Here is a 26,942-nt window from a genome sequence, read left to right on the forward strand (position 1 = left end):
GAAGATAATTGCCAGTGGTTCTGAAATAACTTCCACTAGTTCCTTCAGTACTCTTGGGTGTAGCTGATCTGGCCCTGGGGACTTGAATTCGTTTAGAGAGCCCAAGTGTTCCTGGACAACTTGTTTCCCTATTTGGGGTTGGATTTCCCCCAATCCTTCGTCCATTCCGTGTTGCTGAGGTTGAAGATGGCTTTCTTTTTCTGAGAAGACCGAGGCAAAGAAGGCATTAAGTAGTTCTGCCTTTTCCCTGTCCCCTGTCGCCATCACCCCATCTTCTCCTTGCAATGGCCCTATTGCCTCCTTTTTTTTCCTTTTTCTACCAACGTAAGCAAAAAAGCCTTTTTTGTTGTTTTTTATGTCCCTGGCAAGCCTGAGCTCATTTTGCGCTTTAGCCTTGCGAACCTTTTCCCTACAGGTGTTGGCTATACGTTTGAATTCTTCTTTGGTGATTTCTCCCCTTTTCCACTTCTTGTGCATGTCACTTTTGAGCTTTAGCTCAGTTAGATGTTCTTTGGACATCCATTCTGGCTTCTTTGCACTTGTCTTATTTTTCTTCTTTGTTGGCACTGTTTGCATTTGCGCCTTGAGTATTTCACTTTTGAAAAACTCCCATCCATCCTTAACTCCCTTGTTTTTTAATATCGGCGTCCATGGAATGCCGCTCAGTAATTCCTTCATTTTTTGGAAGTCAGCTCTCTTAAAGTCCAGAATGCGTGTTTGACTTGTCTTAGTTTCAGCATTCCTTTGTATTGCAAACTGCAGGAGCACATGGTCACTTGCCCCTAAGGATCCAACCACTTCAACTGTATTGATCAGGTCTTCCACATTTGTTAAGATTAGATCAAGAGTTGCTGATCCCCTTGTTGCCTCTTCTACCTTCTGGACCATAAAATTATCTGCAAGGCAAGTGAGGAATTTGTTGGACTTTGTACTCTTGGCTGAGTTTGTTTTCCAGCAGATATCGGGATAATTGAAATCACCCATGACTACTATATCTCTTCTTTGTGCCTGTTTGGTCAGCTGTTGACAGAAGGCTTCATCAAGTCCTTCATCCTGACTCGGAGGTCTGTAGTAGACACCCACGACAAGATCTTTTTGAGTCCCGGTTCCCTTGATTCTTATCCAGATGCTTTCAAGCTGGTTTCCCGGATTACAGTCTTGCATTTCTTCTGCAACGTAACTGTTTTTGACATATAAAGCTACTCCCCCTCCTCTCCCCTTTGTTCTATTTCTGTGAAAGAGGTTATAGCCCTCAATGGTTAAATTCCAGTGATGGGAGTCATCCCACCAGGTTTCAGTGATGCCTATGACATCGTATGTGTGGTGCTGTGCTAGGAGTTGGAGTTCGTCTTGCTTATTTCCCATGCTCTGAGCATTAGTGTAAAGACATGTAAGCCCCTGTGACCTCCCCTCGAACTGTTTATTTGGGATTATTGTGCTGTCTGTACTTGGTCCTTGCTGTGTTTGTGCAGCCCTCCGTTTAGCCTTTCGGCGGTTCCCTGTGGTTGTGGGTAATATAGTGTTCGCCAGGCTGTTGTTCCCCTCCCCCAGTGGATCTAGTTTAAAGTGCGCCTGATGAGGTTTGTGAGTCTGTGTGCAAAAAGATGTTTTCCTACTTGTGTGAGATGCACCCCATCGCTTGCCAGTAGTCCATCCTCTTGGAAGAGTAGACCATGGTCAAGGAAGCCAAAATGCTCCTCTTGACACCATTTTCTGAGCCAGTTATTGACCTGTACTATTTTTCCGGCCCTTGTAGAGCCGTGTCCTACAACAGGGAGGAGGGATGAAAAGATCACATGTACATTATACAGTTTTAGCTTTGTTCCCAGAGCTCGAAAATCATTTGTGATCTTTTGAAAAGTATGCCTAGCGGTGTCATTGGTACCTACATGAATCAACATAAGGTGGGGAGGGTGATGGGGCTTTAGGAGCCTGCTGAGCCTCTGAGTGATATGGTGTATTTTTGCCCCCGGGAGGCAGCATGTTTCTCGAGCCATCCCATCCGGTCTGGAAATGATGGCTTCCGTTCCTCTAAGGAGGGAGTCACCTACTACCAAGACCTGTTTCCTTTGAGGATTGACAGGGTCCCTTTTGTGCAAGACAGTGTGTATGTCCCCTGAAGAGTGTTCCTGTTGAAGTGAATCATGTAGGTGTAAAGTGTTGTCCTCCTCCTCAACATCCCCAGTGCATTCATCAATGACAATCCATTGAGATACATCCGAGAGCCCATTACTCTCCCAAGGATGTTCCTGTTGCTCCTGGTCTATGATTGGGGATGGAGCATTTGCATGATTACATAAGTGTGACTGTGGTGATGCACTGTCCCCGTCAGGGCTATCCCCTGCGCATTGATCCAGGGTGGTCCACTGAGTGGTATCTAAGAAACTGTGGTCCTCCACAAGATGTGTAGCTTAGCCTTCTAACTGGCAGCAATTGGATAAAAACAATTATTCCTCTCCCTCTAATTAGGATTTTATTTTTATTTTATTTTTGTTGTATGAACGTAGAGGCATGGATGAGGGGTTGTGCTGCCAAGTTTAGTGTTTCTGGGATGTGTAGTTTTGTTGTTTTGTCCTAGGCCGAAATTTCATTACCCTTTTATATATATAGAAGGTGAACAGAAGTATCTGCTCTTAAAAGATTCCAGTATAAAATAATAGCAGAACAGTTGATTCAGCACATCGTCATCGTCTCTATTTTTATATAGCACTTTCCCCAAAACTGGGACTCATAATTGTGACACTTTTAAATTCCATCTATGTTTTTAGCAAGAAAGTAGCCTTGAAAGACTTATTTTTCAGCTGACTGTCTCTGTGCAACTTTGAGGTTTTGTGATTCATGATAAGATCATGATTGGCTTTCCACTTAATGACATACACCAGCATAACCTTGGTATGTGTTGGTTTTGGTCACTGCAGAGAGGAAATTCATTACCTCTTTCATGTAATGATCCCAACCATCATAAGACCCAACCATTTCATGCTGCCTTCCTATGACCATTTAGTAACTTTTGGAGAATGAGGGGTGGCCGAGAAGCATCAGATTATATGCCTGTAGCTAAACACAGATCAGTGAAATCATTGACTTAAACCATTGACTTGATGGTCTTCTGGAGAATGACATTTTTATACATCTAAGAATAGGTACATAGCCACACATTGCTTTGGTGCCTTCAGCTTTCCACTGGCCACAAGAAAGAAAGTTTAACCTTGTGTTAGGGGGAGACAAGGTATAGTTCTGATTGGTTATATTTTACACTATGTCTCCTCACTCAAATTTTGGCCCATGTCTCATAATCTGCTCAAGTAGATCTAGTTTAAGTATTCCTGTTCTTTGTAATAACAGCATTGAGGTAAGAATATCTGGTTGGTAATAATATTTAAACTGCAGTCTTTACAAAATGAATATGTATGAGTGTAACAGAGCCTTTTTCTATTTCCTTCTCTCTCTCAGGTGAAGAAAGACATAATTCATCACAAGTGTAAGGTATGGGAAAAATTCATGTTCTCTACATTATCCCAATGATATTACAGTTCCTTCCCCAACTGCAGACAGTTTGCTGTAACGTACTGTACAAATCACAATCCCTTGGACTCTTTTTAGGGTAGACTTTACTGCTAGGTAAATATGTCCATTTTTGTCATGGTATCAACATTGGTGCAGAATAATGGTGATGATTCAGGTGACATTCTAATAGTCATTTCAGCTAGTTGTTCTAGTGCCTGAGATGGGTCATGGAGAATTGCTCACCATGCTATTCTACTGAAGGTGAATAAGATAATACATGTGTAAGAAGGAACTAAATATTTCCTTCCATAAGCATGTAACAAGTAAAACTGCTGACATAACCTTGAATTTACTGCAACAGAACTTTGAATTATTCCAGGGTGATGAATCATAGAATCATAGAATCATAGAATAGTAGAGTTGGAAGAGACCTCATGGGCCATCCAGTCCAACCCCCTGCTAAGAAGCAGGAAATCGCATTCAAAGCACCCCCGACAGATGACCTCAACAGGATGCCAGCCAATAGATTAGTTAATTCACCTCCGTTTGTCACTTTTCTTATTGGAATAAAATTAACAAATAAAACATGCAAGATGGTCCAAGCTTTTCAGATTTCTTTGTATTCCCCTAATCCGGTATTTTGAAGCTATTCGGTCTTGGAATGAACCATGAAATGACTAGTGTCTTGAAGTGGCTCTGAGGTTAGTGGTAGGAGTCAACAAAGAAGTTAAGCTAGGACTTTCACAGATGTACTCTTGTGCACATGCCTAATGATGTACAAACCACACCAGGTGGGAGATCACATACGGAAGTACCCATCAATAGGCTGGCAGGTAGTTCTTTGAAAATTAATATTTTTCAAACAGGTACAACTTGGAAAGGTGAGTGAATGAAACGTCTCATCAGGCTTCAGATGGTTCACTTTATTTAATCACGTTGCTCACTCTGGCTCTTTTCCTGTTGCTACAATGTTTGAAGGCACCTAGGGGTGGACCAGAACAATAACATACATGGCTGAAGACTCTAGATTTTACATTCTTGTTATTAATAATTTCTTTGTTTTTCTTCCCAAATCTAGCTGACTCCATACTTGGGTTTCCAGCTTTGTGGCAAGGTCTTTGCAACCCTTGTACGTGGCAGGCTGGTTTATATGGATGGAAAATTTGCAACCAAGGCACAAGGAGAGCTGCTTGTGTCTGAGAGACAGATGCCCACAAAAAACCCATCTCCATACTATTAATGGAGAGACAGAAAATAACAAATGCACTAGCCACATCAAAGTGCAATGAACAAATCTAGAAGGAAAGATAAGATGAACTATAATGATGGCTCGAGAGAAAACGGGGGAGAAGCAATATTAAAAAGCAACGACTCAACAAATTGAGTAACAGAAAGTTCTGATCCCCCTGCCCAACAACTGTTGAATCAGGAGAAGCCCTTCTGTCAGTCCCACCTCCATCTCAAGTTCGGTTGGTAGGAATGAGAGAACGGGCCTTCCTTCTCAGTGGCTGCCCCTCGACTATGTTTATATTTTTTAATTGGATACCAATGCTTTTATGTTAAGCTGCTTTGAGTCCCCTTTGGGGAGATAAAGCGTGGTATAAATAAACATAAACATTATATTCATTATCATCATCATCACCATCACTAAAATGAAGACAACAACACCATATAATAATGGAATAGGGGATGGGGACGTATTCATGTGTATATAATTAGAGGGAAAAATTTGCATTCCTTGCTGCCTAGAAGCTTGGGTGATTGACTGATGCTAATAAAGATGTCAACCATCAATGGGATTTGTTGCTGCTGCTTCATTTCAAAATATTTATTTTGTTAATTCCCTGTCAGCTTACCTGCTTTACTGTGACATAGGACTCATGGCAAAACAGACAATAATTCAAGCTATGATTGAGTTGCCAGTATGTATTGTTTCACAATGGTTGTGTGCATGCCTTCAAGTGAATATGATGATCCCATTAATTTCTTAGGGTTTTCTAAGGCAAAGAAGACGCACAGAGGAGGCTTTGCGTATAGCACCCACCATTCTTTGGCAGTCTCATATCCAAATACTGTTTAGAGCTGACCCTAATTAGCTTTCAAGATCAAACAAGATCTAGCTTTCAAGATCAAAAGCTACCTTTATGGTATTTCAGCCCTGGTTGTTACAACATGAGAAATTAGACAAAGACAGATATTTCTGATGACTCATGTTCAGTTTGGTTTCCCAATCAGGATATATCTAGCTTTAATCGTGTGCATCTTCAATACTTTTCACATATTCTTTATGAGATAGCGTCACATTCAAATTCCTTCCTCAGACAATGTAAATTGCATTTCAGTAAAACTTACGCAAACTGCTCTTTTTTCATAATTTAACATATGTGAAGTTTAGCTCTGCTGCAGACAAGCAAAAAAAAAAAACCCCACTGAGTCATTTGTTTTCTCCTATGGAAATCCATGTAAACAGAGTAAATGTAATTAAACAGAAAGGCAGTGTTTTCATTTGCTTGTGTCGTACTGCAGCACACATTCTGAGAGAGCATTTGGACATAACTGTTGTGAGCTGGCAAGAATTCATAAAGCAAATGAATGCTAAACAAACAAACAAAACCGAGAGAGGTTAATATCTAAAATACAATTAAATTTTGTACCAGTAAAAAGGAGGATGCTCAGAGTCAAAGGTGTGGTCTGACATGCAGTAGCTTCCTGAAAGTGGTGCGGAGGCACTCCATAGAAAATTATGGGAAGGGCAAATCATCTCCTCACTTTGGCCAGTTCCAGTTACTCACTTGTACATAAAATGACTTATTCCCATTGGTTCCATTCCAATTTTAAAAAGCAATGAATGAAAACACTATATGAAACAGCAAAATGAGAAAAGGTTTCTCAGAAACATGTATTGAAATTAAAACTATTTTAAAAAATGACTTCCTTCTTCAAATGAAATTGAATTTGATTCAGAAATGTCATGACCCAAAAAAAAAACATTTTGCTAGAAGGCATTAGGTATTAATAAACCTATGAAAATCTATTTCTCCTTTGTTTTCTATGAATGATTATGTCCATTTCTCTGTGCTTCCTCTCTCTCAGTTAGGCACCACATAGTTAAGGATTAAACCAGGTGTGAGGAGTGTTGGGGTTTGTAGATGTAAATAAATAGAAGCTTTACCACTGTTTCTGAACCAAAATATACCCTGCAGTATAATAAAGTGTCACTCAGGTTTGTGTAACAAGTAATAAGTCTTTAAATATGCATAATTTGCCTTAGAAATAATCAGGCTTCAGAGAGTTGGCAGCCATTTCCTTCCTGACGGGTTCTAGTCAGCGCTCTCTTCACTCTCCGAGGCGAAATGGCAGTTAAAACTGTTTCTCTTAGCAGCAAGCCAGAGACAGTAGTCAATCGTAATGTTGGCTCCTGGCTGGCTTAGCCAATCAGCTGCCGACACATGCCTTTCCAGTCAACCCATAACATCATGGTGCCTTTTACAAATCCCCACAAGGAGGGTGTTAGGATTTTTTGTTAGGGAAAACTACCCAAAAATACAGCAGAGCATCCAAAATACAAAAACAGGATAATTCTAGTTGAACATTGAGCTCACAGCAAGCAGAGTGTGAAGTGCCATGTGGCTGTAAAGAATTTAGAGCTTAGGAGGCAAAGATCCAGAGTTCAATCTTTAAAATTACAAAAGATTTATTTACAAAAAGAATAACTACATTTCTTAATAGTAAATAACTGGGTCTGAGCTACTCTAATTCAATCTCTAGGGTTCAAAAGAGAGGGGAAAATCTTCAGTCACACATCTCTCCTGACACAAGCAGAGAGAAGTTTAATACACACAGCACACACAAAGATGTAAAAGTAGAAAGTCTGAAGAGAAAGGCACGAAGCTGCAAAATATCAATTCTGCATAAGCAATCACAATGAGAGCAGAAACAGAGGAGAAAAGAAATAGATACATTTCAACTGTCATTCAGGAGACAGAGTAGAGACATCATATGGGCAACGAAGGTCCGCATAGTTAAAGCAATGATATTCCCTGTAGTAACCTATGGATACGAGAGCTGGACCATAAGAAAGGCTGAGAGAAGGAAGATAGATGTTTTTGAACTGTGCCCTTGGAGGAAAATTCTGAGAGTGGCTTGGGCCGCAAGAAGATCCAACCAGTCCATCCTCCAGGAAATAATGCCCGGCTGCTCACTGGAAGGAAGGATATTAGAGGTAAAGATTAAGTCCTTTGGCCACATAATGAGAAGACAGGCAAGCTTGGAGAAGAGAATGATGCTGGGGAAAATGGAAGGAAAAAGGAAAAAGGCTAGATGGATGGATGGCATCCTTGAAGTGACTGGCTTGACCTTGAAGGAGCTGGGGCCGACAGGGAGCTCTGGCATGGGCTAGTCCATGAGATTCAGAAGCGACTGAACGAATAAAGAATAACAATCTATATTGATGTGAAGAGGGTCAGTTTGCCGATCTATATCAGTCATAAAAGCGTATTGCTGAAGCAGGGGAAAATAAATGCATATGGCTACTTGTTAACTAATGTAAAATTTTAAATGGCTGTTCCTGGCAAACTATTAACAGAGATTACATTAACAGCTCAGGACTGAAAAGTTACAGTTTAAGAGCAAGATCCACATTTTTTCAATGTCTTGTGATTTACGATACCAGCAGATTTTAGAAGAGTCCAGTGATTCTGATTCTCCCTGGGATGAAGTTTCGAGGGAAGCAACAACAGATTAATCTCAAAATTGAGCAAAAGATATGGGCAAAATCACTCCAGAAGTCTCTTTGAATGACATTTAATTTTTCAGCTCCTAACAGGTGCAGAATGCTCAGGCAAGGAAGGCAAAAACATTGAGAAAATAGAACTGTTCAGAAAGAAAACAGAGGAATAACTTGCTTGGAAGTTATATGCTACGGCTGCTGCTAAATCATATGAACAAAAGCTTGAGGAGGCCAATAACGGAACAAAATAGGCTCTGAAACACTGGGATATTTTTTTGTAGGAGAGGGAGGTGCTCCAGCCTTTATCATATCTAAGATCTGTTTGCTTTTTCCTGACCCTCTATTTAAGGTCAGCGATGTGCAGTGTTTTCCTAGTGCAACAGACAACCAGCTGGGCTCGTGTTTGCCTGCCTTTGCTTTCAGCTCAGAGTTGCCGCACCATGTCTTCTCAAAAACTTCAGGTGGCCCCCCCTGCACCTCTGCTACGACCCATGTTTGTCCCTGAGAGGCTTTTAATGGGTCCTGGACCTTCCAATTCCCCACCGCGAGTCTTGTCTGCAGGTGGTCGGCAGCTAATAGGACATATCCACAAAGAAATGATTGAGGTAAGTATTAGAATCCAACTCATAGCACTTGTAACTAAAAACTGGCATATCATCCTTCATCTTGTTGTTATCCTGCCTTGAGCCATAACTCTAGCCCTCTATTTAATTTTCCTTGAGCTGTTCATTTGTTGTTATTTTTTGGTTCCTTAAAAAAAAATCCCATTACAACTCTTGACTGAACACTGCCATTTTTAACCAGTCTATTTATTAAATCAGAAGAAAGTTGAGTAAGTGTCTTCACTTTGGGTGGGTTTAGTCCTTACTCTTGAATGGGACTGTTTGATCCTCTGGAATGGCAATATGATTCCACTGTACCCAAATGAGCTGCAAACTTTTATCTTGTCTTAATTCACTAGGTCTTTTGTTAATCTTTGAAGAATTAACTCTTTTAAATGTATATGATCTACTACAGTTGTGGACATAGTCTTTCCTGAATTTCTTTCCTTTCTTTCAAATGAGAAATATTGTTTGATTGCCTGGAATAATTGTTTTGTGGTTTATCTCAGATTTATTGGAAATACAAGTATAATCTAAAATGGAGGCATATCACTTCTGCAGATAATCTAGAATATGGGACATCTGTGCTGATGTTTCCTAGTTTTAGGAATTGTCTTCTCTATTGTCCTTAGATTATGGATGAGATCAAGGTGGGAATCCAGTATGCCTTCCAGACACAGAATCCCCTCACGCTTGCTGTCAGTGGCACAGGTCATTGTGCCATGGAAGCAGCCCTCCTGAACGTGGTGGAAGAAGGAGACAAAGTATTGATAGGTGTGAATGGATACTGGGGTGAACGAGCAACTGATATTGCCAAGAGGCTTGGTATGTATTTTGGATATTTTTGCTGTGGCAGGACACTCAATGCACCTAGCACACCAGATATGAATGGAAGGGACATGATGACTTTTCTGGTTTCAAAAGTTTAAAGACTTTTTCTAATTTTTTTCAAGGTTTGTAGGGGGAGGCTTGAAGAGGCAGAACTGCTTTGTTTTTCAGTGGTGAAATTTGGAGACTCTCGGAGGCTTCATGGGCTGCATTTTGGGGTCCCAAGAGCAGCACGGGGCCAACAGATCAGTTTGCCCATTCCCCTATTAAACACTTTGAAAGCCTAAGCTTTTCTACAAAATAGTGCCTTTGTTATTACTATCTAAACCAGGCTCATTTTTAGTGCAAGGAGCAACTGTAGCTACAATCCTATATCCAGTCATCCAGGATTAAGGCTAATTGAATTCAGTGAAATATAATTTTTACTAGACATGCTTAGAATGTACATGTTTTATCACACAAGTTATGAAAAGGATTACCTCCCTGCAGCATTACTCAGTTTGAGCTCTGTATTGTTAATGCAATAATATAAAGGATTTGGATAGCTTGGCTTCCTAATGCTGACCTTGCGATCATTATTATTTAAGACAATTCAAATTTATTTAGCATTTTAAAGACTAATGAAGTTAATGTGACATAAAGTGCAAAAGCATTCTCCACTTAGTTCCTTCCAGATATGTGAAACTACAATTCCCAGTATGGCTAAAAAGGAAGGTAGGATAGACATTCAATCAATCAATCAATCAATCAATCAATCAATCAATCTGCCAATCAATCAGTTAGGTTAAAACCTTCTTATCTCCCATGCCAGAGTTGCATAGCATTGTTTATTTCCTTTGTGTATAACAAAGGGCAGCACTTATTTTATTTCACAAAGTGGGCTGTAACAAATGTGTTTTTAAAATATCCCAGCATTTGTAGTTTTGTCGAAGGCTTACATGGCCAGCACCACTGGGTTGCTTGAGGTTTCCGGGCTGTATGGCCATGTTCCAGAACATGGAACATGGTCATATAGCCTGGAAAACTAACAGCAACCCACTTGTAGTTTTGAGTGCAAGACCCTGCCATCACTATTCCTCAGTAACCATGACTGCTACTACTCCTGCTGTAGGTCAGCACTAAAGCACTGCATACTTTGCATGCAGTCTCCTAGGTATATGATGATGGTGGTGGTGATGATGATGATGCAAAAGTTCCCAGTTCCAATTTCTAGTGCTCCTAAATAAGGCTGGGAAAAATTCTGTTTGAAATCCTAGAGAGCCTCTGCTAGTTGGAGGAGCAAATATTGATCCCTGTAGATCAGTGGTTCTCAACCTGGTGTCCTCAGATGTATTTGGCCTACAACTCCCAGAAATCCCAGCTAGTCTATCAGCTGTTAGGATTTCTGGGAGTTGAAGGCAAAAAACATCTGGGGACCCCGGGTTGGGAAAAACGGATGTAGATCAAAGGCCTGATTCTACTTTGATCCTATTTGAGATATAGCATATATTTATTTCAGTAAATAAAATTGGTTTTAATAATGCTTAATTCCTGACCAATGTTTAATCAAATTATACTCAAGATTCCCATGGAATGTGACTGGACTTTGACAGTCTACTACTCTGTAGTCAAGTTAATACATGACTCATTTCAAACAAAAAGCTGGTGTCTTTCAAACATTGACTGTGATCTGCACCATCACCCGGGAATATGGATCCATTTCTATGGTTTTATAATTGGAGACAGAGGAAGCTGCAGAATACTGAGCTACATCTTTAGTCCATCTGGGACTTTCTGCCTGAAGAACTTTTGCTACTATTACTGAGCTACTCTTATCCTCCTCCTTCAAATAATGGACTTTTTTTTTTGTTCTGATGTCCTAGAAACATACTTTTTTATTAATTGCCTTTTAGGAGCTGAAGTATATCAGCTGGTAAAAGAACCTGGAGAGCATTTTACTTTGGAAGAAATAGAGAAGGTGAGTTGAGTAGTCAAAGCATGTTGAAAGTATAGTGTTTTCAGAGTAGACTTCCCTTTTTTCCTCTTGTGGTGGTGGCTAGAACCATTCTATCCTTGGAAATTTAGAACACACCTTACCATATTGAGATATAATCCATTTATATTAGTATGCCTCCCGTCTTGGCGGGAGGGTAAAAGGACACCTCATGCAGACATGCTGGCAAAATATGATCGGAGATGTCTATGGACAAGAGGCTCCTCGGTATGGAAAATGGAACAAGAGCCAGAGTTGAGCATCACCTCCATACCCTTGAGATGAAAAAGGGGAAGGCCTTTACCTTTGTCTGTGTACGTGTATTTTATGTCGTTGATGTGTAAAGGCATTGAATGTTTGCCTTATATTTGTACTGTAATCCACTCTGAGTCCCTCTGGGGAGATAAAGCAGAATATTAAAAACATGTGTTGTTGTTGTTGTTGTTGTTGTTGTTGTTGTTGGACCCATTTGGAATCATGTTCAAAGAGTCTCCAAAATGGAGTATGTTCCAATGTGATAAGGTTCAATCTGTTTTGTTCTTATATGATTCTTCTTTCCTATTCCTATCATAGGCTTTGTTGCAACATGCTCCTGTTTTGTTCTTCATCACACATGGAGAATCATCCACAGGAGTGATGCAGCCACTGGATGGCCTTGGTAATCTCTGTCACAGGTCAGTAGGGTCATAGAGATGGGTCACGGGTTAGCAAGGTCATGGAGAAGGTTCCAACATCATTTACCTAATAGATAAGATTGATGGATGTCCCATGGGAATAACTTTGACAAAGGTGCTACAGTTGGATGTTCTCCTCCACCCCCCCACCCCCCGCCCAAAACAGCAGGGAAATTGGGCACCGCATGCCAAGGAATATGTAATGAATTAACATATGGGTGCAAAAGACCAATGAGCTAAAAATTTACCAGACAAATGTGCTATGTTTCAATTAAATAGAACCCACAACCAAGGAAGAATGAAGTTTGTTAAATGCTGGCTCATAGACAGGTGTTTCATGACAACAGTTCTGCAGAACATGAGTGGAGGAGAGCCTTGTTAGATTTAGGGACCAATATAGCCTGCAAAAGTTAAGTGACAGATGAAAATAAATGCAAAATTAACAGAATCCAATAAAAATATCATCAACAATTTTATACTGCTAAGGCTCAAACTACATATTACATAGTGTTCAAAGGTTGTTTTGTTTTGGCTGAGAAACACAAAGCAGTCAGGTAACAAGTCTGAAATGAAGCTAGTTAGACATGGGAGCTGTTGACCAATTTTAAGCTCCATATTATTTATAAGTATTATAAAACATTTCTGCTTTCAGCTATTTCTCCAAATATCTCCCTCTAAGTGGCTTTGCTGTCATGAAGGGGCCAGGCTGTGGCGCAGGCTGTTGAGCAGCTGCAATAAATCACTCTGACCATGAGGTCATGAGTTCGAGGCCAGCCCGTGGCGGGGTGAGCACCCATCAATTAAAAAAAAAAAAAAACCTGCTCGTTGCTGACCTAGCAACCCGAAAGATAGTTGCATCTATCAAGTAGGAAATAAGGTACCACTTATAAAAAAAAAGTGGGGAGGCAAGTTTAACTAATTTACGACCTGGAATAAGGAAGTGCCGTCAGAGTGGATGATGAAGCAGCTGCTCCCCCCTGTGGCCAGAATCGAACATCCCCTCAGGAGAAGTTAAATTGCCTCTGCGTCTATCTGTCTCGGTCTCTGTTTGATGTGTTTATGGGCATTGAATGTTTGCCCTATGTGTGTATAATGTGATCCGCCCTGAGTCCCCTTCGGGGTGAGAAGGGAGGAATATAAATACTGTAAATAAATAAATAAATAAATAAATATTAATACATACATACATATATACATTTTTTAAAAAAATCTAGGAAATGTTATTTTAAATAGTTCACCCCAAAATGAATTGAAGGTAGACTTCCATTATGCAGGTGTGAAGCATATACACATTGCTATGATTAAAAATTATATTAGAGGTCAGGTTTTAAAGACTTTACTCAAAAAAATGGTGATATTCTAACAATAGACTTGTCTTGCGCCTGAGGGACTAAGAAATTAAAGGAAAGCTGGAATCTGTTTAAGAGACAAAACAACGGAAAAATAACTCTTGAATGGAGGATGGGAAGTCATCACAATTCACATCTTTTTTTCCTTTTTAAAAAATGTTTTTGTTTTTCTCTGTGTGTTTTTCTTGCTTTAGTCTCTCTCCCTCTCTTCGCTCTCTTCACTCTTTGCTTAAGCAATTTATGTTTTCCCACTATTGCTGTGTACACTATTTTAAACTATTTATTTAAGTTTAAAACATTTTTTAAACTTAAATAAAAATTTAAATGCAACATATATTGGAGGGTATTGTGAAAGAATTCCTATGAACCTAACTTGCATCTCTACATATAACACGTATCCCTCATGATGCTCACTCTCAAGCAAGTGTATCTTGGGAGTGCATTCTAAGTTTCTGCCCCTTATTTTTATTTTGTGCTTTAGGTATAATTGCTTACTATTGATAGATGCTGTGGCATCACTAGGTGGAGCTCCAATCCTCATGGACCAACAAGGTGAGCAATCATTATTGTAAATTGAAGATTTGTCACTTTTTTTCATTCCTATCGTTTCCTATTTCTGTCAAGTGACAGAACTCTTAACAAAGTTTTGCTCTTATTGAACACACAGGAATTGACATTCTCTACTCGGGTTCCCAGAAGGTCTTAAGTGCACCTCCAGGTGCTTGTCCCATTTCTTTCAGTGAAAGAGCCAGGTAAGTCAGTGTTTGCTTATGAGGTATCTCATTTTCAGAGTATTTGCAGTGCCTTCATGCTGTTGCTGTTGTTGATATTCTGTTTATTTATACCACATTTTTGGAGCCCCCGGTAGCACAGCAGGTTAAACCGTTGAACTGCTGAACTTGCTGACTTACTTGGCTCTTCGAATACTGGGATTTGAATCTGGGGGAGCGGGGGGAGCTCCTACTGTTAGCCCCAACTTCTGCCAACCTAGCAGTTCAAAAACATGCAAATGTGAGTAGATCAATAGGTACTGCTCTGGCAGGAAGGTAACAGCGCTCCATGCAGTCATGTCAGCCACATGGCATTGGAGGTGTCTACGCACAATGCTGACTCTTTGGCTTAGAAATGGAGATGAGCGCCAACCGCTAGAGTCGGACACAACTAGACTTAATGTCGGGAAAACCTTTACCTTTACCTTATACCCCATTTTATCTCTCCCGAAGGAGACTCAAAGCAGTGTAAAATATACAAATAAGCAAATATTAACAGAATTAAACATAACAGTATTTTAAAAAATGGTTAAAATCCATTAAAACATATACAAAGCTAAAAACCACAGCACCCTCTGACTTATCCTTTCTTTAAAAGCCTGTTTGAATAAGGTTTTAGCCTTATTGTAATGGAAGAACTGTTTAATTTCCTGAAGTGCTCAATCTTTGCCATTCATTTTATCAGGAAGAAGATTTATGCCAGGAAGACAAAGCCAGTCTCCTTCTATTTGGACATGGAAGAGCTGACTAAATACTGGGGCTGTGATGGCCACCCAAGAAAGTAAGAACTTACGATAATATTTTTCTGACTTCTCCTCTGGAAAATAACGTGATTGTTCGGAAATTGATTGCACACTATTATTGTTGTTTATTCGTTCAGTCACTTCCAACTCTTTGTAACCTCATGGACCAGCCCACACCAGAGCTCTGTGTCAGCCGACCAAGTTCCTTCACGGTCAAGCCAGTCACTTCAAGGATACCATCCATTCATCTTGTCCTTGGCCGATCCCTCTTCCTTTTGCATGCTATTATTCACCTGTATAACTGCACTGCTATTTATTCAAAATAAAAGGTCTGATACAAAATCCTACTAACAGACATCTTTCCACCACAAAAGAGAAACACTTTGAATTGACATTGGCAGGAAAGGGAAGGGTTTATTAACCCCAACCATTCTTTCTGTTCTTGGGTGCAGCCTTCAAAGTCACTTTGCTTTAAATATACAAACCTATGCAATAGAACATCACATTTGTGCCATGGAACGATCTGACACACGTATGTTGTGCAATATGGATTTTCAGCTTTATGGATTTTTGCAAAATAGTTGAATTCTTCACTGCTGCGTTATCTGACTCAAAGGAATGGAAGGCATGTCCATAATTAATTATTATATCACAATCTATAATGTATATGTAAAGGGCTGGGCTTTAGCAGAGCAGGTTAACCACCAGCTGCAATAGATCTTACCAATTGAAAGGTTGGCAGTTTGAAGCCTGGGTTGTGGGTGAGTGCCTGAGATTCAGCCCAGCTCACTGCCCACCTAGCAATTGAAAAAAAGCGGTGAGTAGATAAATGGGTACCGCTTAAGTGGGGAGGTATTTTAATGGCACCATAAGGAAATATCAGAAAAATACCTGGGGTCAAAAAAAAGAGGAAGTCTCTGAACAGGGCTCTTCGACATTGAGGATGGAGCGATAGCACCCCCCTGTAGCCAGAATCGAGCACAACCTCCAGGACGCTGAAGATGGGAGATGCCTATATACTTCCATCTGTTGTCTGTCCTGTCTGTGTATAATGGCATTGAATGTTTGACATACCGGTATATGTATTCTGTGATCCGCCATGGGTCCTCTTCGGGGTAAGAAAAGGTGGAATATAAATACTGTAAATAAATAAATAATGTGGATTACAATACAAATTATTACTTGGTCTATGTATTGGCTTTATCTACTGCATGTTATTTTACAGATATCATCATACTGCTCCAATCAACACATTCTTTTGTCTGCGAGAAGCCTTAGCAATTCTTGCAGAAACGGTCAGTTGCCACTAGAGCATATGTCTTTCAGGCTGACTGGGTGCATGAGGTGTGGTAAATGAAAGAAATGATGTGTACAGAATCAGTGTTATTCTTTGGAAATTTTAGAGCAACTTTGTAGTGTAGCACTTATTTATGAAGGTACAAAATGGTATATTTCTTTAATTCATCTCTAAGATGTAATCAGGACAGCTTTTTTAGGGGGATATTTTATTCTTTTATAATTTGTGTATGTTTCTAAAAATATTTTACAATATTTATGTGCTTTTTATTGCTTCTAATTTTTATTGTAAATATTTCAACTGATTTGAAGCGGCCTTTGGTTCCACTCTGAAAAAAGGTGGCATGTAAGTGCAATAAATAAAATGAATAAGAAATGGAAACAACATAAGACTTGATGCTTAAGTTCACTTTCTACTTTAGGTCTTAGTCAGAGATGGGTAAACAAGATGTTCTGCTTGCTTTACTTTTTGTGATCTGGATGTCAATCAGATGGTAACACCTATCACTATCGCAAGCTCAAACCAGGCATCTCAAAAGATTAAAATGTTTACCCATTATGTAACTACTACATACTAGAAACATATATTGTGGAAAATAAATAAATATATATATTTTTGTTTCCTACATAGGGACTAGAAAATTCGTGGAAGCTTCATAAGGAGAATAGCCTGTATTTGTGTTCAGGGCTACAGAAATTAGGCTTCAAGCTCTTTGTGAAAGATTTGGTAAGACTTACTATAACAATGAATGCAGAATGTAAATCTTACTAATTATCAATACAATGAGCAAGATATATAATGTATATACAGTATGTGTTGCCTCTTACAGAAGGTATTTAAGGTTAAGTTGTGAAAATGGGAGAGAAAAGGAAATAAATGTAATTTCCATAAGATGGAGAAAAAATAATCAGCCAGGCTACAGACCCTTGGTTCCCATCAACATCAGTCTGTTAAGGCTGTGGAACTCACTCCCTAGTGACATCCGGCAGGCTCCATCCCTTTTGAGTTTTAGAAAGAAAGTGAAGACCTGGCAATGCGAGCAAGTGTTCAAAGAATAAATTTTGTTGGCTTCGACTCAGTCTGGACTAAGGTTTATGTACAAGGTTCTGTGGATGGATGGCTCAAGTATTTTGTATTGTTTTAAATCTGTTTTAACTGCTTATGTTTTATTCTTTTGTATTGTTGTGTATTGGCATCGAATTCTGCCAGATTTGTAAGTTGCCCTGAGTCCCTTCAGGTGAGAAGGGCAGGATAGAAATGATGGAAATAAATAAATAAAGACTGAAAACAATGTATCTAAAATAGAAAGTAGTTTGAAAGTAGTTTGTGCCACTTTCAGTTCTGGTGAACAGGGTTTTTACATTCCTTCTATACTTGGGTTATACTAAGTAAAAAATGTGTGTACGTGGTATTTGGAATAAACTTTTAACTTTTCAGTGCAGGTCTAGCCTTAAAGTCAAACTGATGAACAGATAGCTGAACAAACAGGCTTCTGCCCCAGCATGAAGAATAGCAGGAGGGGGGATTTTTATAGCTTCCTGAATTTTTTTGAGAACTAAAAGCAGTGTTTCTCAAACTGTGCTCCTCCAGGTATTTGGATTTCAGCTCCCAAAAATCCTAGCCAGTTTACCAGCTGTTAGGAATTGTGGGGGTTGAAGTCCAAAACATCTGGAGGAGCAGTTTGAGAAACTCTGAGATGAAGAATTGTACACAAATCCAGAAAGCACAAGAGATGCTCCAACCCACTCCTTTCTATTTTGCAGAATGCAAGGCTCCCAACAGTCAACACAGTCTTTGTACCTGAAGGATACAACTGGAAAGAAATAACTGAATATACAATGAAAAATCATGGGATCGAAGTCTCAGGAGGCCTGGGTCCTTCAGCAGGCAAGGTAGATACTGGCTCATGGTAACAAAAAATAACACATACCGTCTAGCTACCAACACACCAGCAGAAAACCTCCAAACTATCTTAACATTACTATTAAGCCTGGTGAGGGTTAAATATTCATCCCGTTCATAAAAAGCTAACCAGTTTATAATAGCTTTCTCCCTGATGTTTTCTGTCTAAAATATGCATATTCAGAACATACAAATCCTAGCCTTCCTACTGAATCAAGTACGTATTAACAGAGATTATTCACTCTGTGGTCTTATTTATAAGTGTAAATAAATGAAGTCATTACCATTTAGAGATATAAATTAGAAGAGCTGCTCCAGGCTTTCCAAGAGTGTTTATGAAATATTTAATATTCTGTTATTTTTACCTTTTCATGTCATCAGGTTCTTCGAATAGGACTGATGGGTTACAACTCTACTAAATTTAACGTTGACAGAGTCCTTCATGCCCTGGAGGATGCCCTCCAGCATTGTCTCAAGAACAAGTTATGACCTCCTGCACCAACTCAGAGAAATTTACTTCTGTCCTGTTTTTGCCTCTCCTTTCAAATGTGCTTAGTATAGTATGGCCCAATTACTTTAGCCTTTCATTTTTCACACTGGATTGGGCATTGGAAGTCTGAAACATAGAAGAACCTACGTATATTGACAGGAAAGCGGGGAATCCTGTGGAGTAACCAGATGTATTACTATACATTCACTTTCTCAATGATTTTTCTGCATTCCAAAATATCTGTGTGACTATGTATATTTCTTTAATACATTTGTTGACTTAAATCTGTAAATTTAATGGCAAGGAATACTTAAGATATGGTTCTGCCAGTTCCTTGTTTTGAAATGTATTCTGAGATTTGTTGGCAGTCTTCCATCCAGGAAATAACTAGAGTTGATCTTGCGTAACTTACTAGATTTGATGTGATCTGGTGCCTTTAACTAGATTAAAATTGACACAGGAATAAAGTTTGCTTGCTTGTTATTGCTTGCACAACAACTAATGCAAGTTATTTCCTCAAGTTTAAGTGTGTAGCTAGTTGTTGCAATTCGTTGGGTAGAACCCAGTTGCTTCACTATATTAACAGTTGAATTTTCCCAAGTTGCATAGTGATGATAAGGGAAGAAAGACAAAGCCTATTCAGTCTACAGAGACTATTCTCCAGTTCCTTCAAGGCTCGAATATTTATTGCGTTTTCCCTCTTGTTTCATTACACTAGCAAGGAATATTGAAAGTATTTCAGGTTTTCAATATTATTCTTTATCAAATGTCTACACTGGCAAAAGCATATGAGCTTGTATATAGTTTTCATAGAACGTATGTATGAAAGGTCACGAGTATAGTTTCGCAGAAACACTTTAAAACTTTCCCAACTACAGCTCGAATCTTGTTCTCACTACTTTTGATTCTAGGCAGCATCGGTGAGCAAGATATATTCACTCCAGCATCACACAGCAAACTAGAGATGAAAAAAATATCTGCCACTGGCTGAAACATGTGGAAACCTTGTCGGAAAGAATAATAAAGCAGCATGAAAGTTTTTCTTTTGCATTTTTACATCTTGAATTTTTGGAGGAAATTATTTTGCTGAAATACATGTTATTTTCCTATGAGAACAAAAGATCTCAAGCAAATAATTTGAATTACGACTCAGGGATATGGAATATTATAGTACATTAGTAATAAATCAGAATTTGCAAGACTTGATAAGTGGGCTAATTTTTATTTTTATGAAGTAGTGCTGAAGCATCCATTGCAGTGTAGACTGTAAACACTGCATGTCGGAGTTGTAGGAATGTCTGCAACAGCCAATAGGTGACATTCAGAATTTTTTACATGACCCCAACACTGAAATAGAGAGATCCCATTTGGGGCCAGGACCCACAGGTCAAATGTAGTATTCTAAACTAGTGGTTCCCAACCTTTGGTCCTCCAATCGTTTTGAATTTCAACTCCCAGAATTATTGACTGTTGGCCAAGCTGGTGGGCTTTTGGGGGCTGAAGTCTCAAATACTTGGAGGTCCAAAACTGGGAGCCACAGCGCATCACCTAATTTTTATTTCAATCTGCACTGCCTCCTTCGCTAGGTGAAGCCAAATGCTGATAGCATTAATAGCAAATCAATGGTTTTAAATCCCTATCATCAACAGGTTCTTTCCACCTTTTGTTCTCTGCCTGAAATGTGACTGCTATGAGCACAGACTGCTATGTGATGTATGGATCAGAAACTGAAAATAGTTTCCTTGCAAACCTATAGTAGACACTCCGATTCCAGAACAGAGTGACAATCTAGGTGACTCCTTCGCAACAATCATAAGAACATAGATAAAACATTTGGAAAAGAAAAATCAAGCATTTACCAGATTTTGGCAGCTCCAAGAGTTTTGCAACTGCAATCATCACAGCATTGTAAAGGCATCACAGGAGATAAAGCTAGTCCTCTTTAGAATAAGATGTTATCTGGGACTAACAAGATATAATCCACAGATCTGAATAATATACTGCCTTCCCTAAACTTCTGAATAGTTATGGTGCAATCACAAAGAAGAAAGTGGAATAAAATATCAATGTGGTCAAGCCATTTTAAATATGTTATCCAGTAAAAGGTCTTTTTTATTTACAGTGTTTTTCTATTTGTACATATTTATAGCAACATCAAAAAAGTATTCACAATGCTTCACTGAGTGCAAAATGCCACTTCATTATCACCTACCATCCTAATATTTCACCAACCATTTTCCCCAACATTACCCAGATTGTCTTAGCATAGTTAATATCCTTCTTTAACATATAGGACCACTCTCCTGAAAAGCAACCATTTAAGTGTGAAGGTGAAAATTTGCACATCTCAGCTGTATTTGACACAGTTTTAGGCATATCTATATTTTTAAGAAAATGGATATGCATATGGGTGATGGAGACACAACAACATTGGAAGTGCATGTGTTGAAAAAATCCAGAGTGCAAAAGCAGCAACCAGGCCAAGAAAGCCCTCCCCTCAACCCACCCCTTCTCCTGGGAGTGGATTTGGACAAATCTGACAAGGAAGTGATTTTTCTCAGTATTATTAAGGCTACAATCACTTAGACGACTTGACTAAGGCTTTATTTCTGAGGTACTAAAGTTAGCAGGTGGGCACAGTGTGCAGACCCGCAGAAGCCCAACCCCAAAAGCTTGTAGCAATGACACTGAGAAATGACATCACTTACTACTATCCCTGAATCACTATTACTTGCCTTTCAGAGTAAAATACATTAAAACTTTATATAAAATCTCTGGTTTTATTTTGCCATCTCCCTCCAGCTCACGAACAGTTCCAGCCAAAGGCTCTAACTTTTGCTTTGATGCAATCAATGTAATATGCCTAGGCATGTGAATATCCATTCATTCATTATAAATAAAAGTTTGGGATGACCAAAAGCTGGTGAGTTAAATAAGACAGTCAACCTCTGACAGGCACCCATCCTTCAATGCAAACATTTATAGGGTCAAATCCACAGACAACCTGACTGGTTAACAACATTTTGCAGAATTAAAACCTCATATAAATCTTGCTCTCTTCTGCTCCAGAGAGATGTTTAGTCCCACTACCATACACTTCTCAAATTATCTTTTGTTTTCCAAGATAGAATCCGGAGTCTCATTTGCACCCAGACCTTTGATGGGGCTCTCTTCTGACAATTACTCCTACGTGGTTCCTAACAGCAGTGGCCTTTTTTAAAAAACAAACTTCGAACAATCCATCAAAGATTCAAGTCATGTAAGAACAATGCAGAGTTTGAAAACATGCAATTTCTCTGAGGCAGCAGTGGCACTGGAACTATACTTCTCTTGCTGGAAAAGCACAGCAAGTATGATTCCCACAAGTTCAACCTTGGTATCATATAAAAGTCAATGTAAGAAGGCTCTGCTCCATCTTGGGTTCATTCAGCTTCTCCGTCCCAAATCCAGGGAGCTGGCACTAGTAACACGTGGCAGTAGGAGGCCAGCTGAGTCACATTACATGTGCTACCTGTCATGTAGGTATCATTTCATTTCAAAAGAAGAAGTACATGTACATTAAGCTGAGGTTTAACAAATGCATATTTTTTACTTAAAAACATTCATCTGATCAAAATAAATTCCATGGGACAAAACTGTTTTTAAATAACATTTTCAATTCAAATCGTATATAATTCTTTAAAGTTTCCATACAGCAAAGAATGGTTAATCCTTGAAAATCTGTAGAAAAAACACAAAGAAAACAAAAGCTCTGAGGTATCACACCCACCCAAACACACAGCCTTACACTGGCTGTGGAAGAAGCAGAAAATTGTAGGCCCAAAGGAAAAGATCACTGATTGTTCTAGTAAAGTTCAGGTAGCTCAGGAAAAATATTATCCCAGAACAGTCCTCTGAGTAACAGAACTACCTCAATAAAGTCCTCAAGTGCATTGGAGACCTGATCGCTTAAACTGCTCCTGCCAAGCAGCTCCCTGCACCTGAGAGAATGCAGCCCAAGGTGCCTTGTGCAAAAGATAAGGAATTAGGTGCGGCTATTTCCTGTTATTCCTTATTATATAGCTTTGAGAGTTGTACAAAAAGTCCAACTTGTCTTTGATCATGCAAGATACTGCTGGAGTGCTGTCTTTGCCCTGTAACAAAAACAACAAAATAATGGTCAACTACTGAGAAGACACAAGCCAGTGACAGGATACAGACAGAAGACTGAAATAGTAAAAGCTGAGTATGCAAGCTCTCATATAAAATTAGGTAACATTTGTCCTAATTTCCCTAATAGACTGTCTGAAAAACTAAAGCAGTTAATAGTTTCTACAGCAAGTCTTATTTTTGAAATAAAAGTCAAGAATAACTGAAGAACCAACATATTCCCATTTAATTAGTTCTTTCACATCCCTGTCCTTACTAATTCAAGCAAGGATATACACACAGTTCTAGAATTAGGTTCAGGTTTAGGTGTAACGGTCTGTGAAAAGCATATGGACATTTCAGTTCAGTATTATTCAGCTGGAATATACCTACATATACTTGTATAAAAGCCCACCTCATGTATAAGTCGAGGGCATATTTGGAAGGGGTCCAATTACACTATGTATCAAAATTTGAAAAAAAATCAGTTCCTGGTTTGAAAGTGTTATTTCCTGTTTAATTGTGTGGTACAGTAGAGTCTCACTTATCCAACGTTCTGGATTATCCAACGCATTTTGTAGTCAATGTTTTCAATACATCGTGATTTTTTGGTGCTAAATTCGTAAATACAGTCATTACTACATAGCATTACTGCGTATTGAACTATTTTTTCTGTCAAATTTGTTGTATAACATGATGTTTTGGTTCTTAATTTGTAAAATCATACCCTAATTTGATGTTTAATAGGCTTTTCCTTAATCCCTCCTTATTATCCAACATATTCGCTTATCCAACATTCTGCCGGCCCGTTTATGTTGGATAAGTGAGACTCTGCTGTACTTTGAAAGTAGTTGTTATCCTCCAGAAACTTTGGTTTTGTGGCTGCCACAGACTATGTTGAATTGTTTGAGACCCAATGAAATATTAATTGAAAAACTACAGCAAAATGAGCTAAAAGGTTTAATAAACTTTTTCATGTTTTGTGACAGAACCACTTAGGAAATGACATTTATAACCCAAGAACAAATATTGTGTTAGATAGTGTTATGGATTTTGGTATGAGCCATGGATAAATTGAGGAAAAAAAATTGGAGCTGAGCACAGGGCTCCTTGGATCTCTTCTTCAATGAGATGAAAGCACTTGCAAGGCTGCTGCCATTTCCCCACCAAAAAGGCCTTTTGTCACTCTATTCAGAGAGGGATATAGTTCATTTTTAAATACAAGTTAAGGTATAGTATTACTTCTTATCAAAATAAGGGAACCATCCCCTTCTCTGGACAGATTGGCAAAAGGATTTCGACACTCTCCACCACAGCATTGCTTCTAGCATTTTTAAAGGCAGAAATATAGTGGTGGCTCCTCTTTGGTGATACCATGCTTTGGCAAGGAGAACAAAGGGAATCCGTGCTTTTTTTTTTAAACAATAATCTACCCACAAAAGACTAGGGGTATTGCCAAGATTTTCAGGAAAACTAAAAATATTCATAATATCAACAAACTATACAGCCTAAATCCAATTGTTAGTCCCAATTAAAATAGATCCACTAAATCAACAGTAGTGACTTACCACATTCCTACTACTAATTCAATGGATTTACTCTATCAACTAGATTTGGGCCAGTGTTATCCATCTTGACGCACTACATTCAATGTGCACAGTTCAAATTAGACCAAGATCATTCACATTTTAATTTTAAAGTTCTTTCATACTTACTTATCACAAAGATTTGGATCTGATGACTGACTTAATTTGTGTAGGATATCTACTATTCCAATATCTCTGAGTTTATCTTGACGATCTTGGGAACCTAGTAGAAGAATACTGCATATTATAAGTGAGATATTCAATGTGAATTGAGAAGAGTGGCAAATAACTGAAAGACATGTGATATAAGATAGAGCCTTCAACTATCAGACCTCCACAGAGTTAATGCTGCAGTTACACACCCACTTCCTGTGAGGATGGATTTGTATGCCATTAAATACCACGGATCTGCTAAAATCTTGGCTTCCAATGCCTGAATCACCAAGAACTGATGGAAAAGATGTTTAGCACAGAAGTAGAATAAAGGTATTTTCTATGGTGATTGCTTTCTTATGGAATTCTCTATCAAAATAAATGTGATCTGTACCACTACACTATATGCCCATACCACTGTACCACTTCTTGCCTTCTCTGGCTGGCAACAGAAGATGACCCAATCAAGGATGTCTCTTTCCCCACATATACAGAATGCATCCCATGTAATAATCAGCCCAACAGGATTTCATTTTACATAGGATTCGTGAGAAGGTTTGGCCACGTTTGCAAATTAGGGATCTCTCAAAAAGCTCCCTCTAGAAGAAACACTGCATCCAGGTATTTTATCTTCTTACCTTCTTCTTCATTCCATATAAGATTAGATACACAAAACATGGCAGCCAGCTGAAGTTTAGCATTTGAATGACTCTGTATGTGAACAGAAAGCCATATAGACATATTAAATTTTAAAGTATTTATTTCTTAGCCGTTGTATCATATCCCCCCAAGCAATGAGAGGCAAAACACAACTGGATAAAGAGACTCCCCTTTTCCCTTATTAGGAGGAAAAAATAGTAGAACTAAGGGAATGAGTGTACTCTGGAAAATTATGTGATAACTGTATTTTATAAAAAACAGTATTTCTCTCTGAATCTTTTTTAGTTTTCTACCCATGGAAGAAAATCTTTCTTTTAAATGAGCAAATGAGGATAAAGAACTGTCCTCTCAAACTAGCAAACAGATAATGAATAGGAAATAGTTTTCATACAATGCAAGGTAATTCATGTGCTCTGCCATGGAGTTACAGACCCTCCTCAAAAATCTATACAGTGTTCCCCCGCTACTTCACAGTTTGCTTTTCACGGACTCGCTGTTTTGTGGGTTTTCTCGGATGGCTCGAACATGGCCATCCAGCTCTCCCTCCCTCCCTCACAGGCACAAAAGGGCCCCGGCTGAGGTGCGCAGCCTAGCCTGTCCTGGCCTGTCCTCCTCAGCTGCCCGCAGGCAGTGCCAGTAGGCCCAACCTGTGTCTCATCGCCTCAGCAAACGGCCCACAAGCCTCCCCGGGGCTTGCAAAGGGGAGAAAGGCCACCTAACTACAAAAATAACGTATAAATATTTAAATAATAAATATAGCGTCCCTACTTCATGGATTTTCACTTTTCGCGGGTGGTCCTGGAACGTAACCCCCGCAATAAGTGAGGGAACGCTTTACAAGAAATTACATACCATGTAGTACTTTATTTTTTGCAAGATGTCATCATTTGTCATAATGAGTTCCTTTGCTGTTGTTCCATCTGCTATGTTGGCAAGTATACATAAAGTCTGAGGATGGAAAGATAAGATGACAACAATATACTGCATATAAAAAAATACTGATGCCTTATCTGACCCTTTGACTCTTTAGCTATTGTAAGGCTTTGCCTCAAATCTGAGAGGATGAATGTTACCTGCTGTATTCATCCCGCAGACTTAAAACACTTAGACGAGTCTGAGCCAGAGTCTAGGCCACCGCCTGCTCACACACACCTGAACTATTTCACTACTGAATCAGGGACTTTTGCTAAGATAAAAAGGGGAAAGCAGCATGTTTCTTCAGTCATCTAACCATCCCAGATGAGGGCTTACATGTTTCCATTCTTCCCTTAGATTTTTCTTGGAACCATGAGAGTAACAGGCACACAAAATCTGGAACTGTGGATCTTTGTTTTACTCCTTTTGTAGGCCACTGCTATAAAGTGTCATCTTTTCCAAGAGATAAATTCCACAACACTGGAATTCTTTGGTCCTTTTGAGTTGTTGAACTACAATTCCCAACAGTATATACAATGCAGCTAATGGTGGCGAATGTTGAGAGTTCCAGCCTAGCAATATCTAGAAGGCCATGTGATTCTCACTCTTTTGAGACAAAGAATATGCATCTGATTGA

At 39.1% G+C, this 26,942-nt stretch overlaps 3 protein-coding genes across 5 annotated transcripts in view; 2 read left to right on the top strand and 1 right to left on the bottom strand.

Moving 5' to 3' along the window:
• LOC100559647 (allantoinase, mitochondrial) overlaps positions 1-5,301 on the top strand; it is a 29,515-nt gene extending 24,214 nt beyond the window's left edge. Inside the window, exons 11-12 of the mRNA XM_008106529.2 lie at positions 3,454-3,486; positions 4,586-5,301. Coding sequence (XP_008104736.2) covers positions 3,454-3,486; positions 4,586-4,747 — 195 coding nt within the window. The 3' untranslated portion in view covers positions 4,748-5,301. The remainder of the gene's footprint in view (positions 1-3,453; positions 3,487-4,585) is intronic.
• A 2,853-nt stretch (positions 5,302-8,154) lies between these two features.
• agxt (alanine--glyoxylate aminotransferase) lies at positions 8,155-19,902 on the top strand. The gene is made up of 11 exons (XM_008106426.3): positions 8,155-8,841; positions 9,471-9,663; positions 11,559-11,623; positions 12,212-12,312; positions 14,143-14,213; positions 14,329-14,413; positions 15,117-15,212; positions 16,400-16,469; positions 17,102-17,197; positions 18,235-18,363; positions 18,755-19,902. Exons 1-11 carry the CDS (start codon positions 8,593-8,595, stop codon positions 18,860-18,862), a joined length of 1,263 nt encoding a protein of 420 aa, XP_008104633.2. The 5' UTR covers positions 8,155-8,592; the 3' UTR covers positions 18,863-19,902.
• Positions 19,903-20,950: 1,048 nt separating this feature from the next.
• Positions 20,951-26,942, bottom strand: part of armc8 (armadillo repeat containing 8) — a 68,915-nt gene continuing 62,923 nt past the window's right edge. For all 3 annotated transcript variants that reach the window (XM_008106425.3, XM_008106424.3, XM_062976458.1), the window contains 4 exons: positions 26,243-26,338; positions 25,369-25,441; positions 24,707-24,800; positions 20,951-22,996 (listed from right to left, as the gene is read on the bottom strand). In XM_008106425.3, the coding sequence (XP_008104632.1) occupies positions 22,963-22,996; positions 24,707-24,800; positions 25,369-25,441; positions 26,243-26,338 (297 nt within the window). In that variant the 3' untranslated portion in view covers positions 20,951-22,962. The remainder of the gene's footprint in view (positions 22,997-24,706; positions 24,801-25,368; positions 25,442-26,242; positions 26,339-26,942) is intronic.

Source organism: Anolis carolinensis, chromosome 3 (assembly GCF_035594765.1).
Source record: "Anolis carolinensis isolate JA03-04 chromosome 3, rAnoCar3.1.pri, whole genome shotgun sequence".
In the NCBI taxonomy this organism is placed as follows: Eukaryota; Metazoa; Chordata; class Lepidosauria; order Squamata; family Dactyloidae; genus Anolis; species Anolis carolinensis.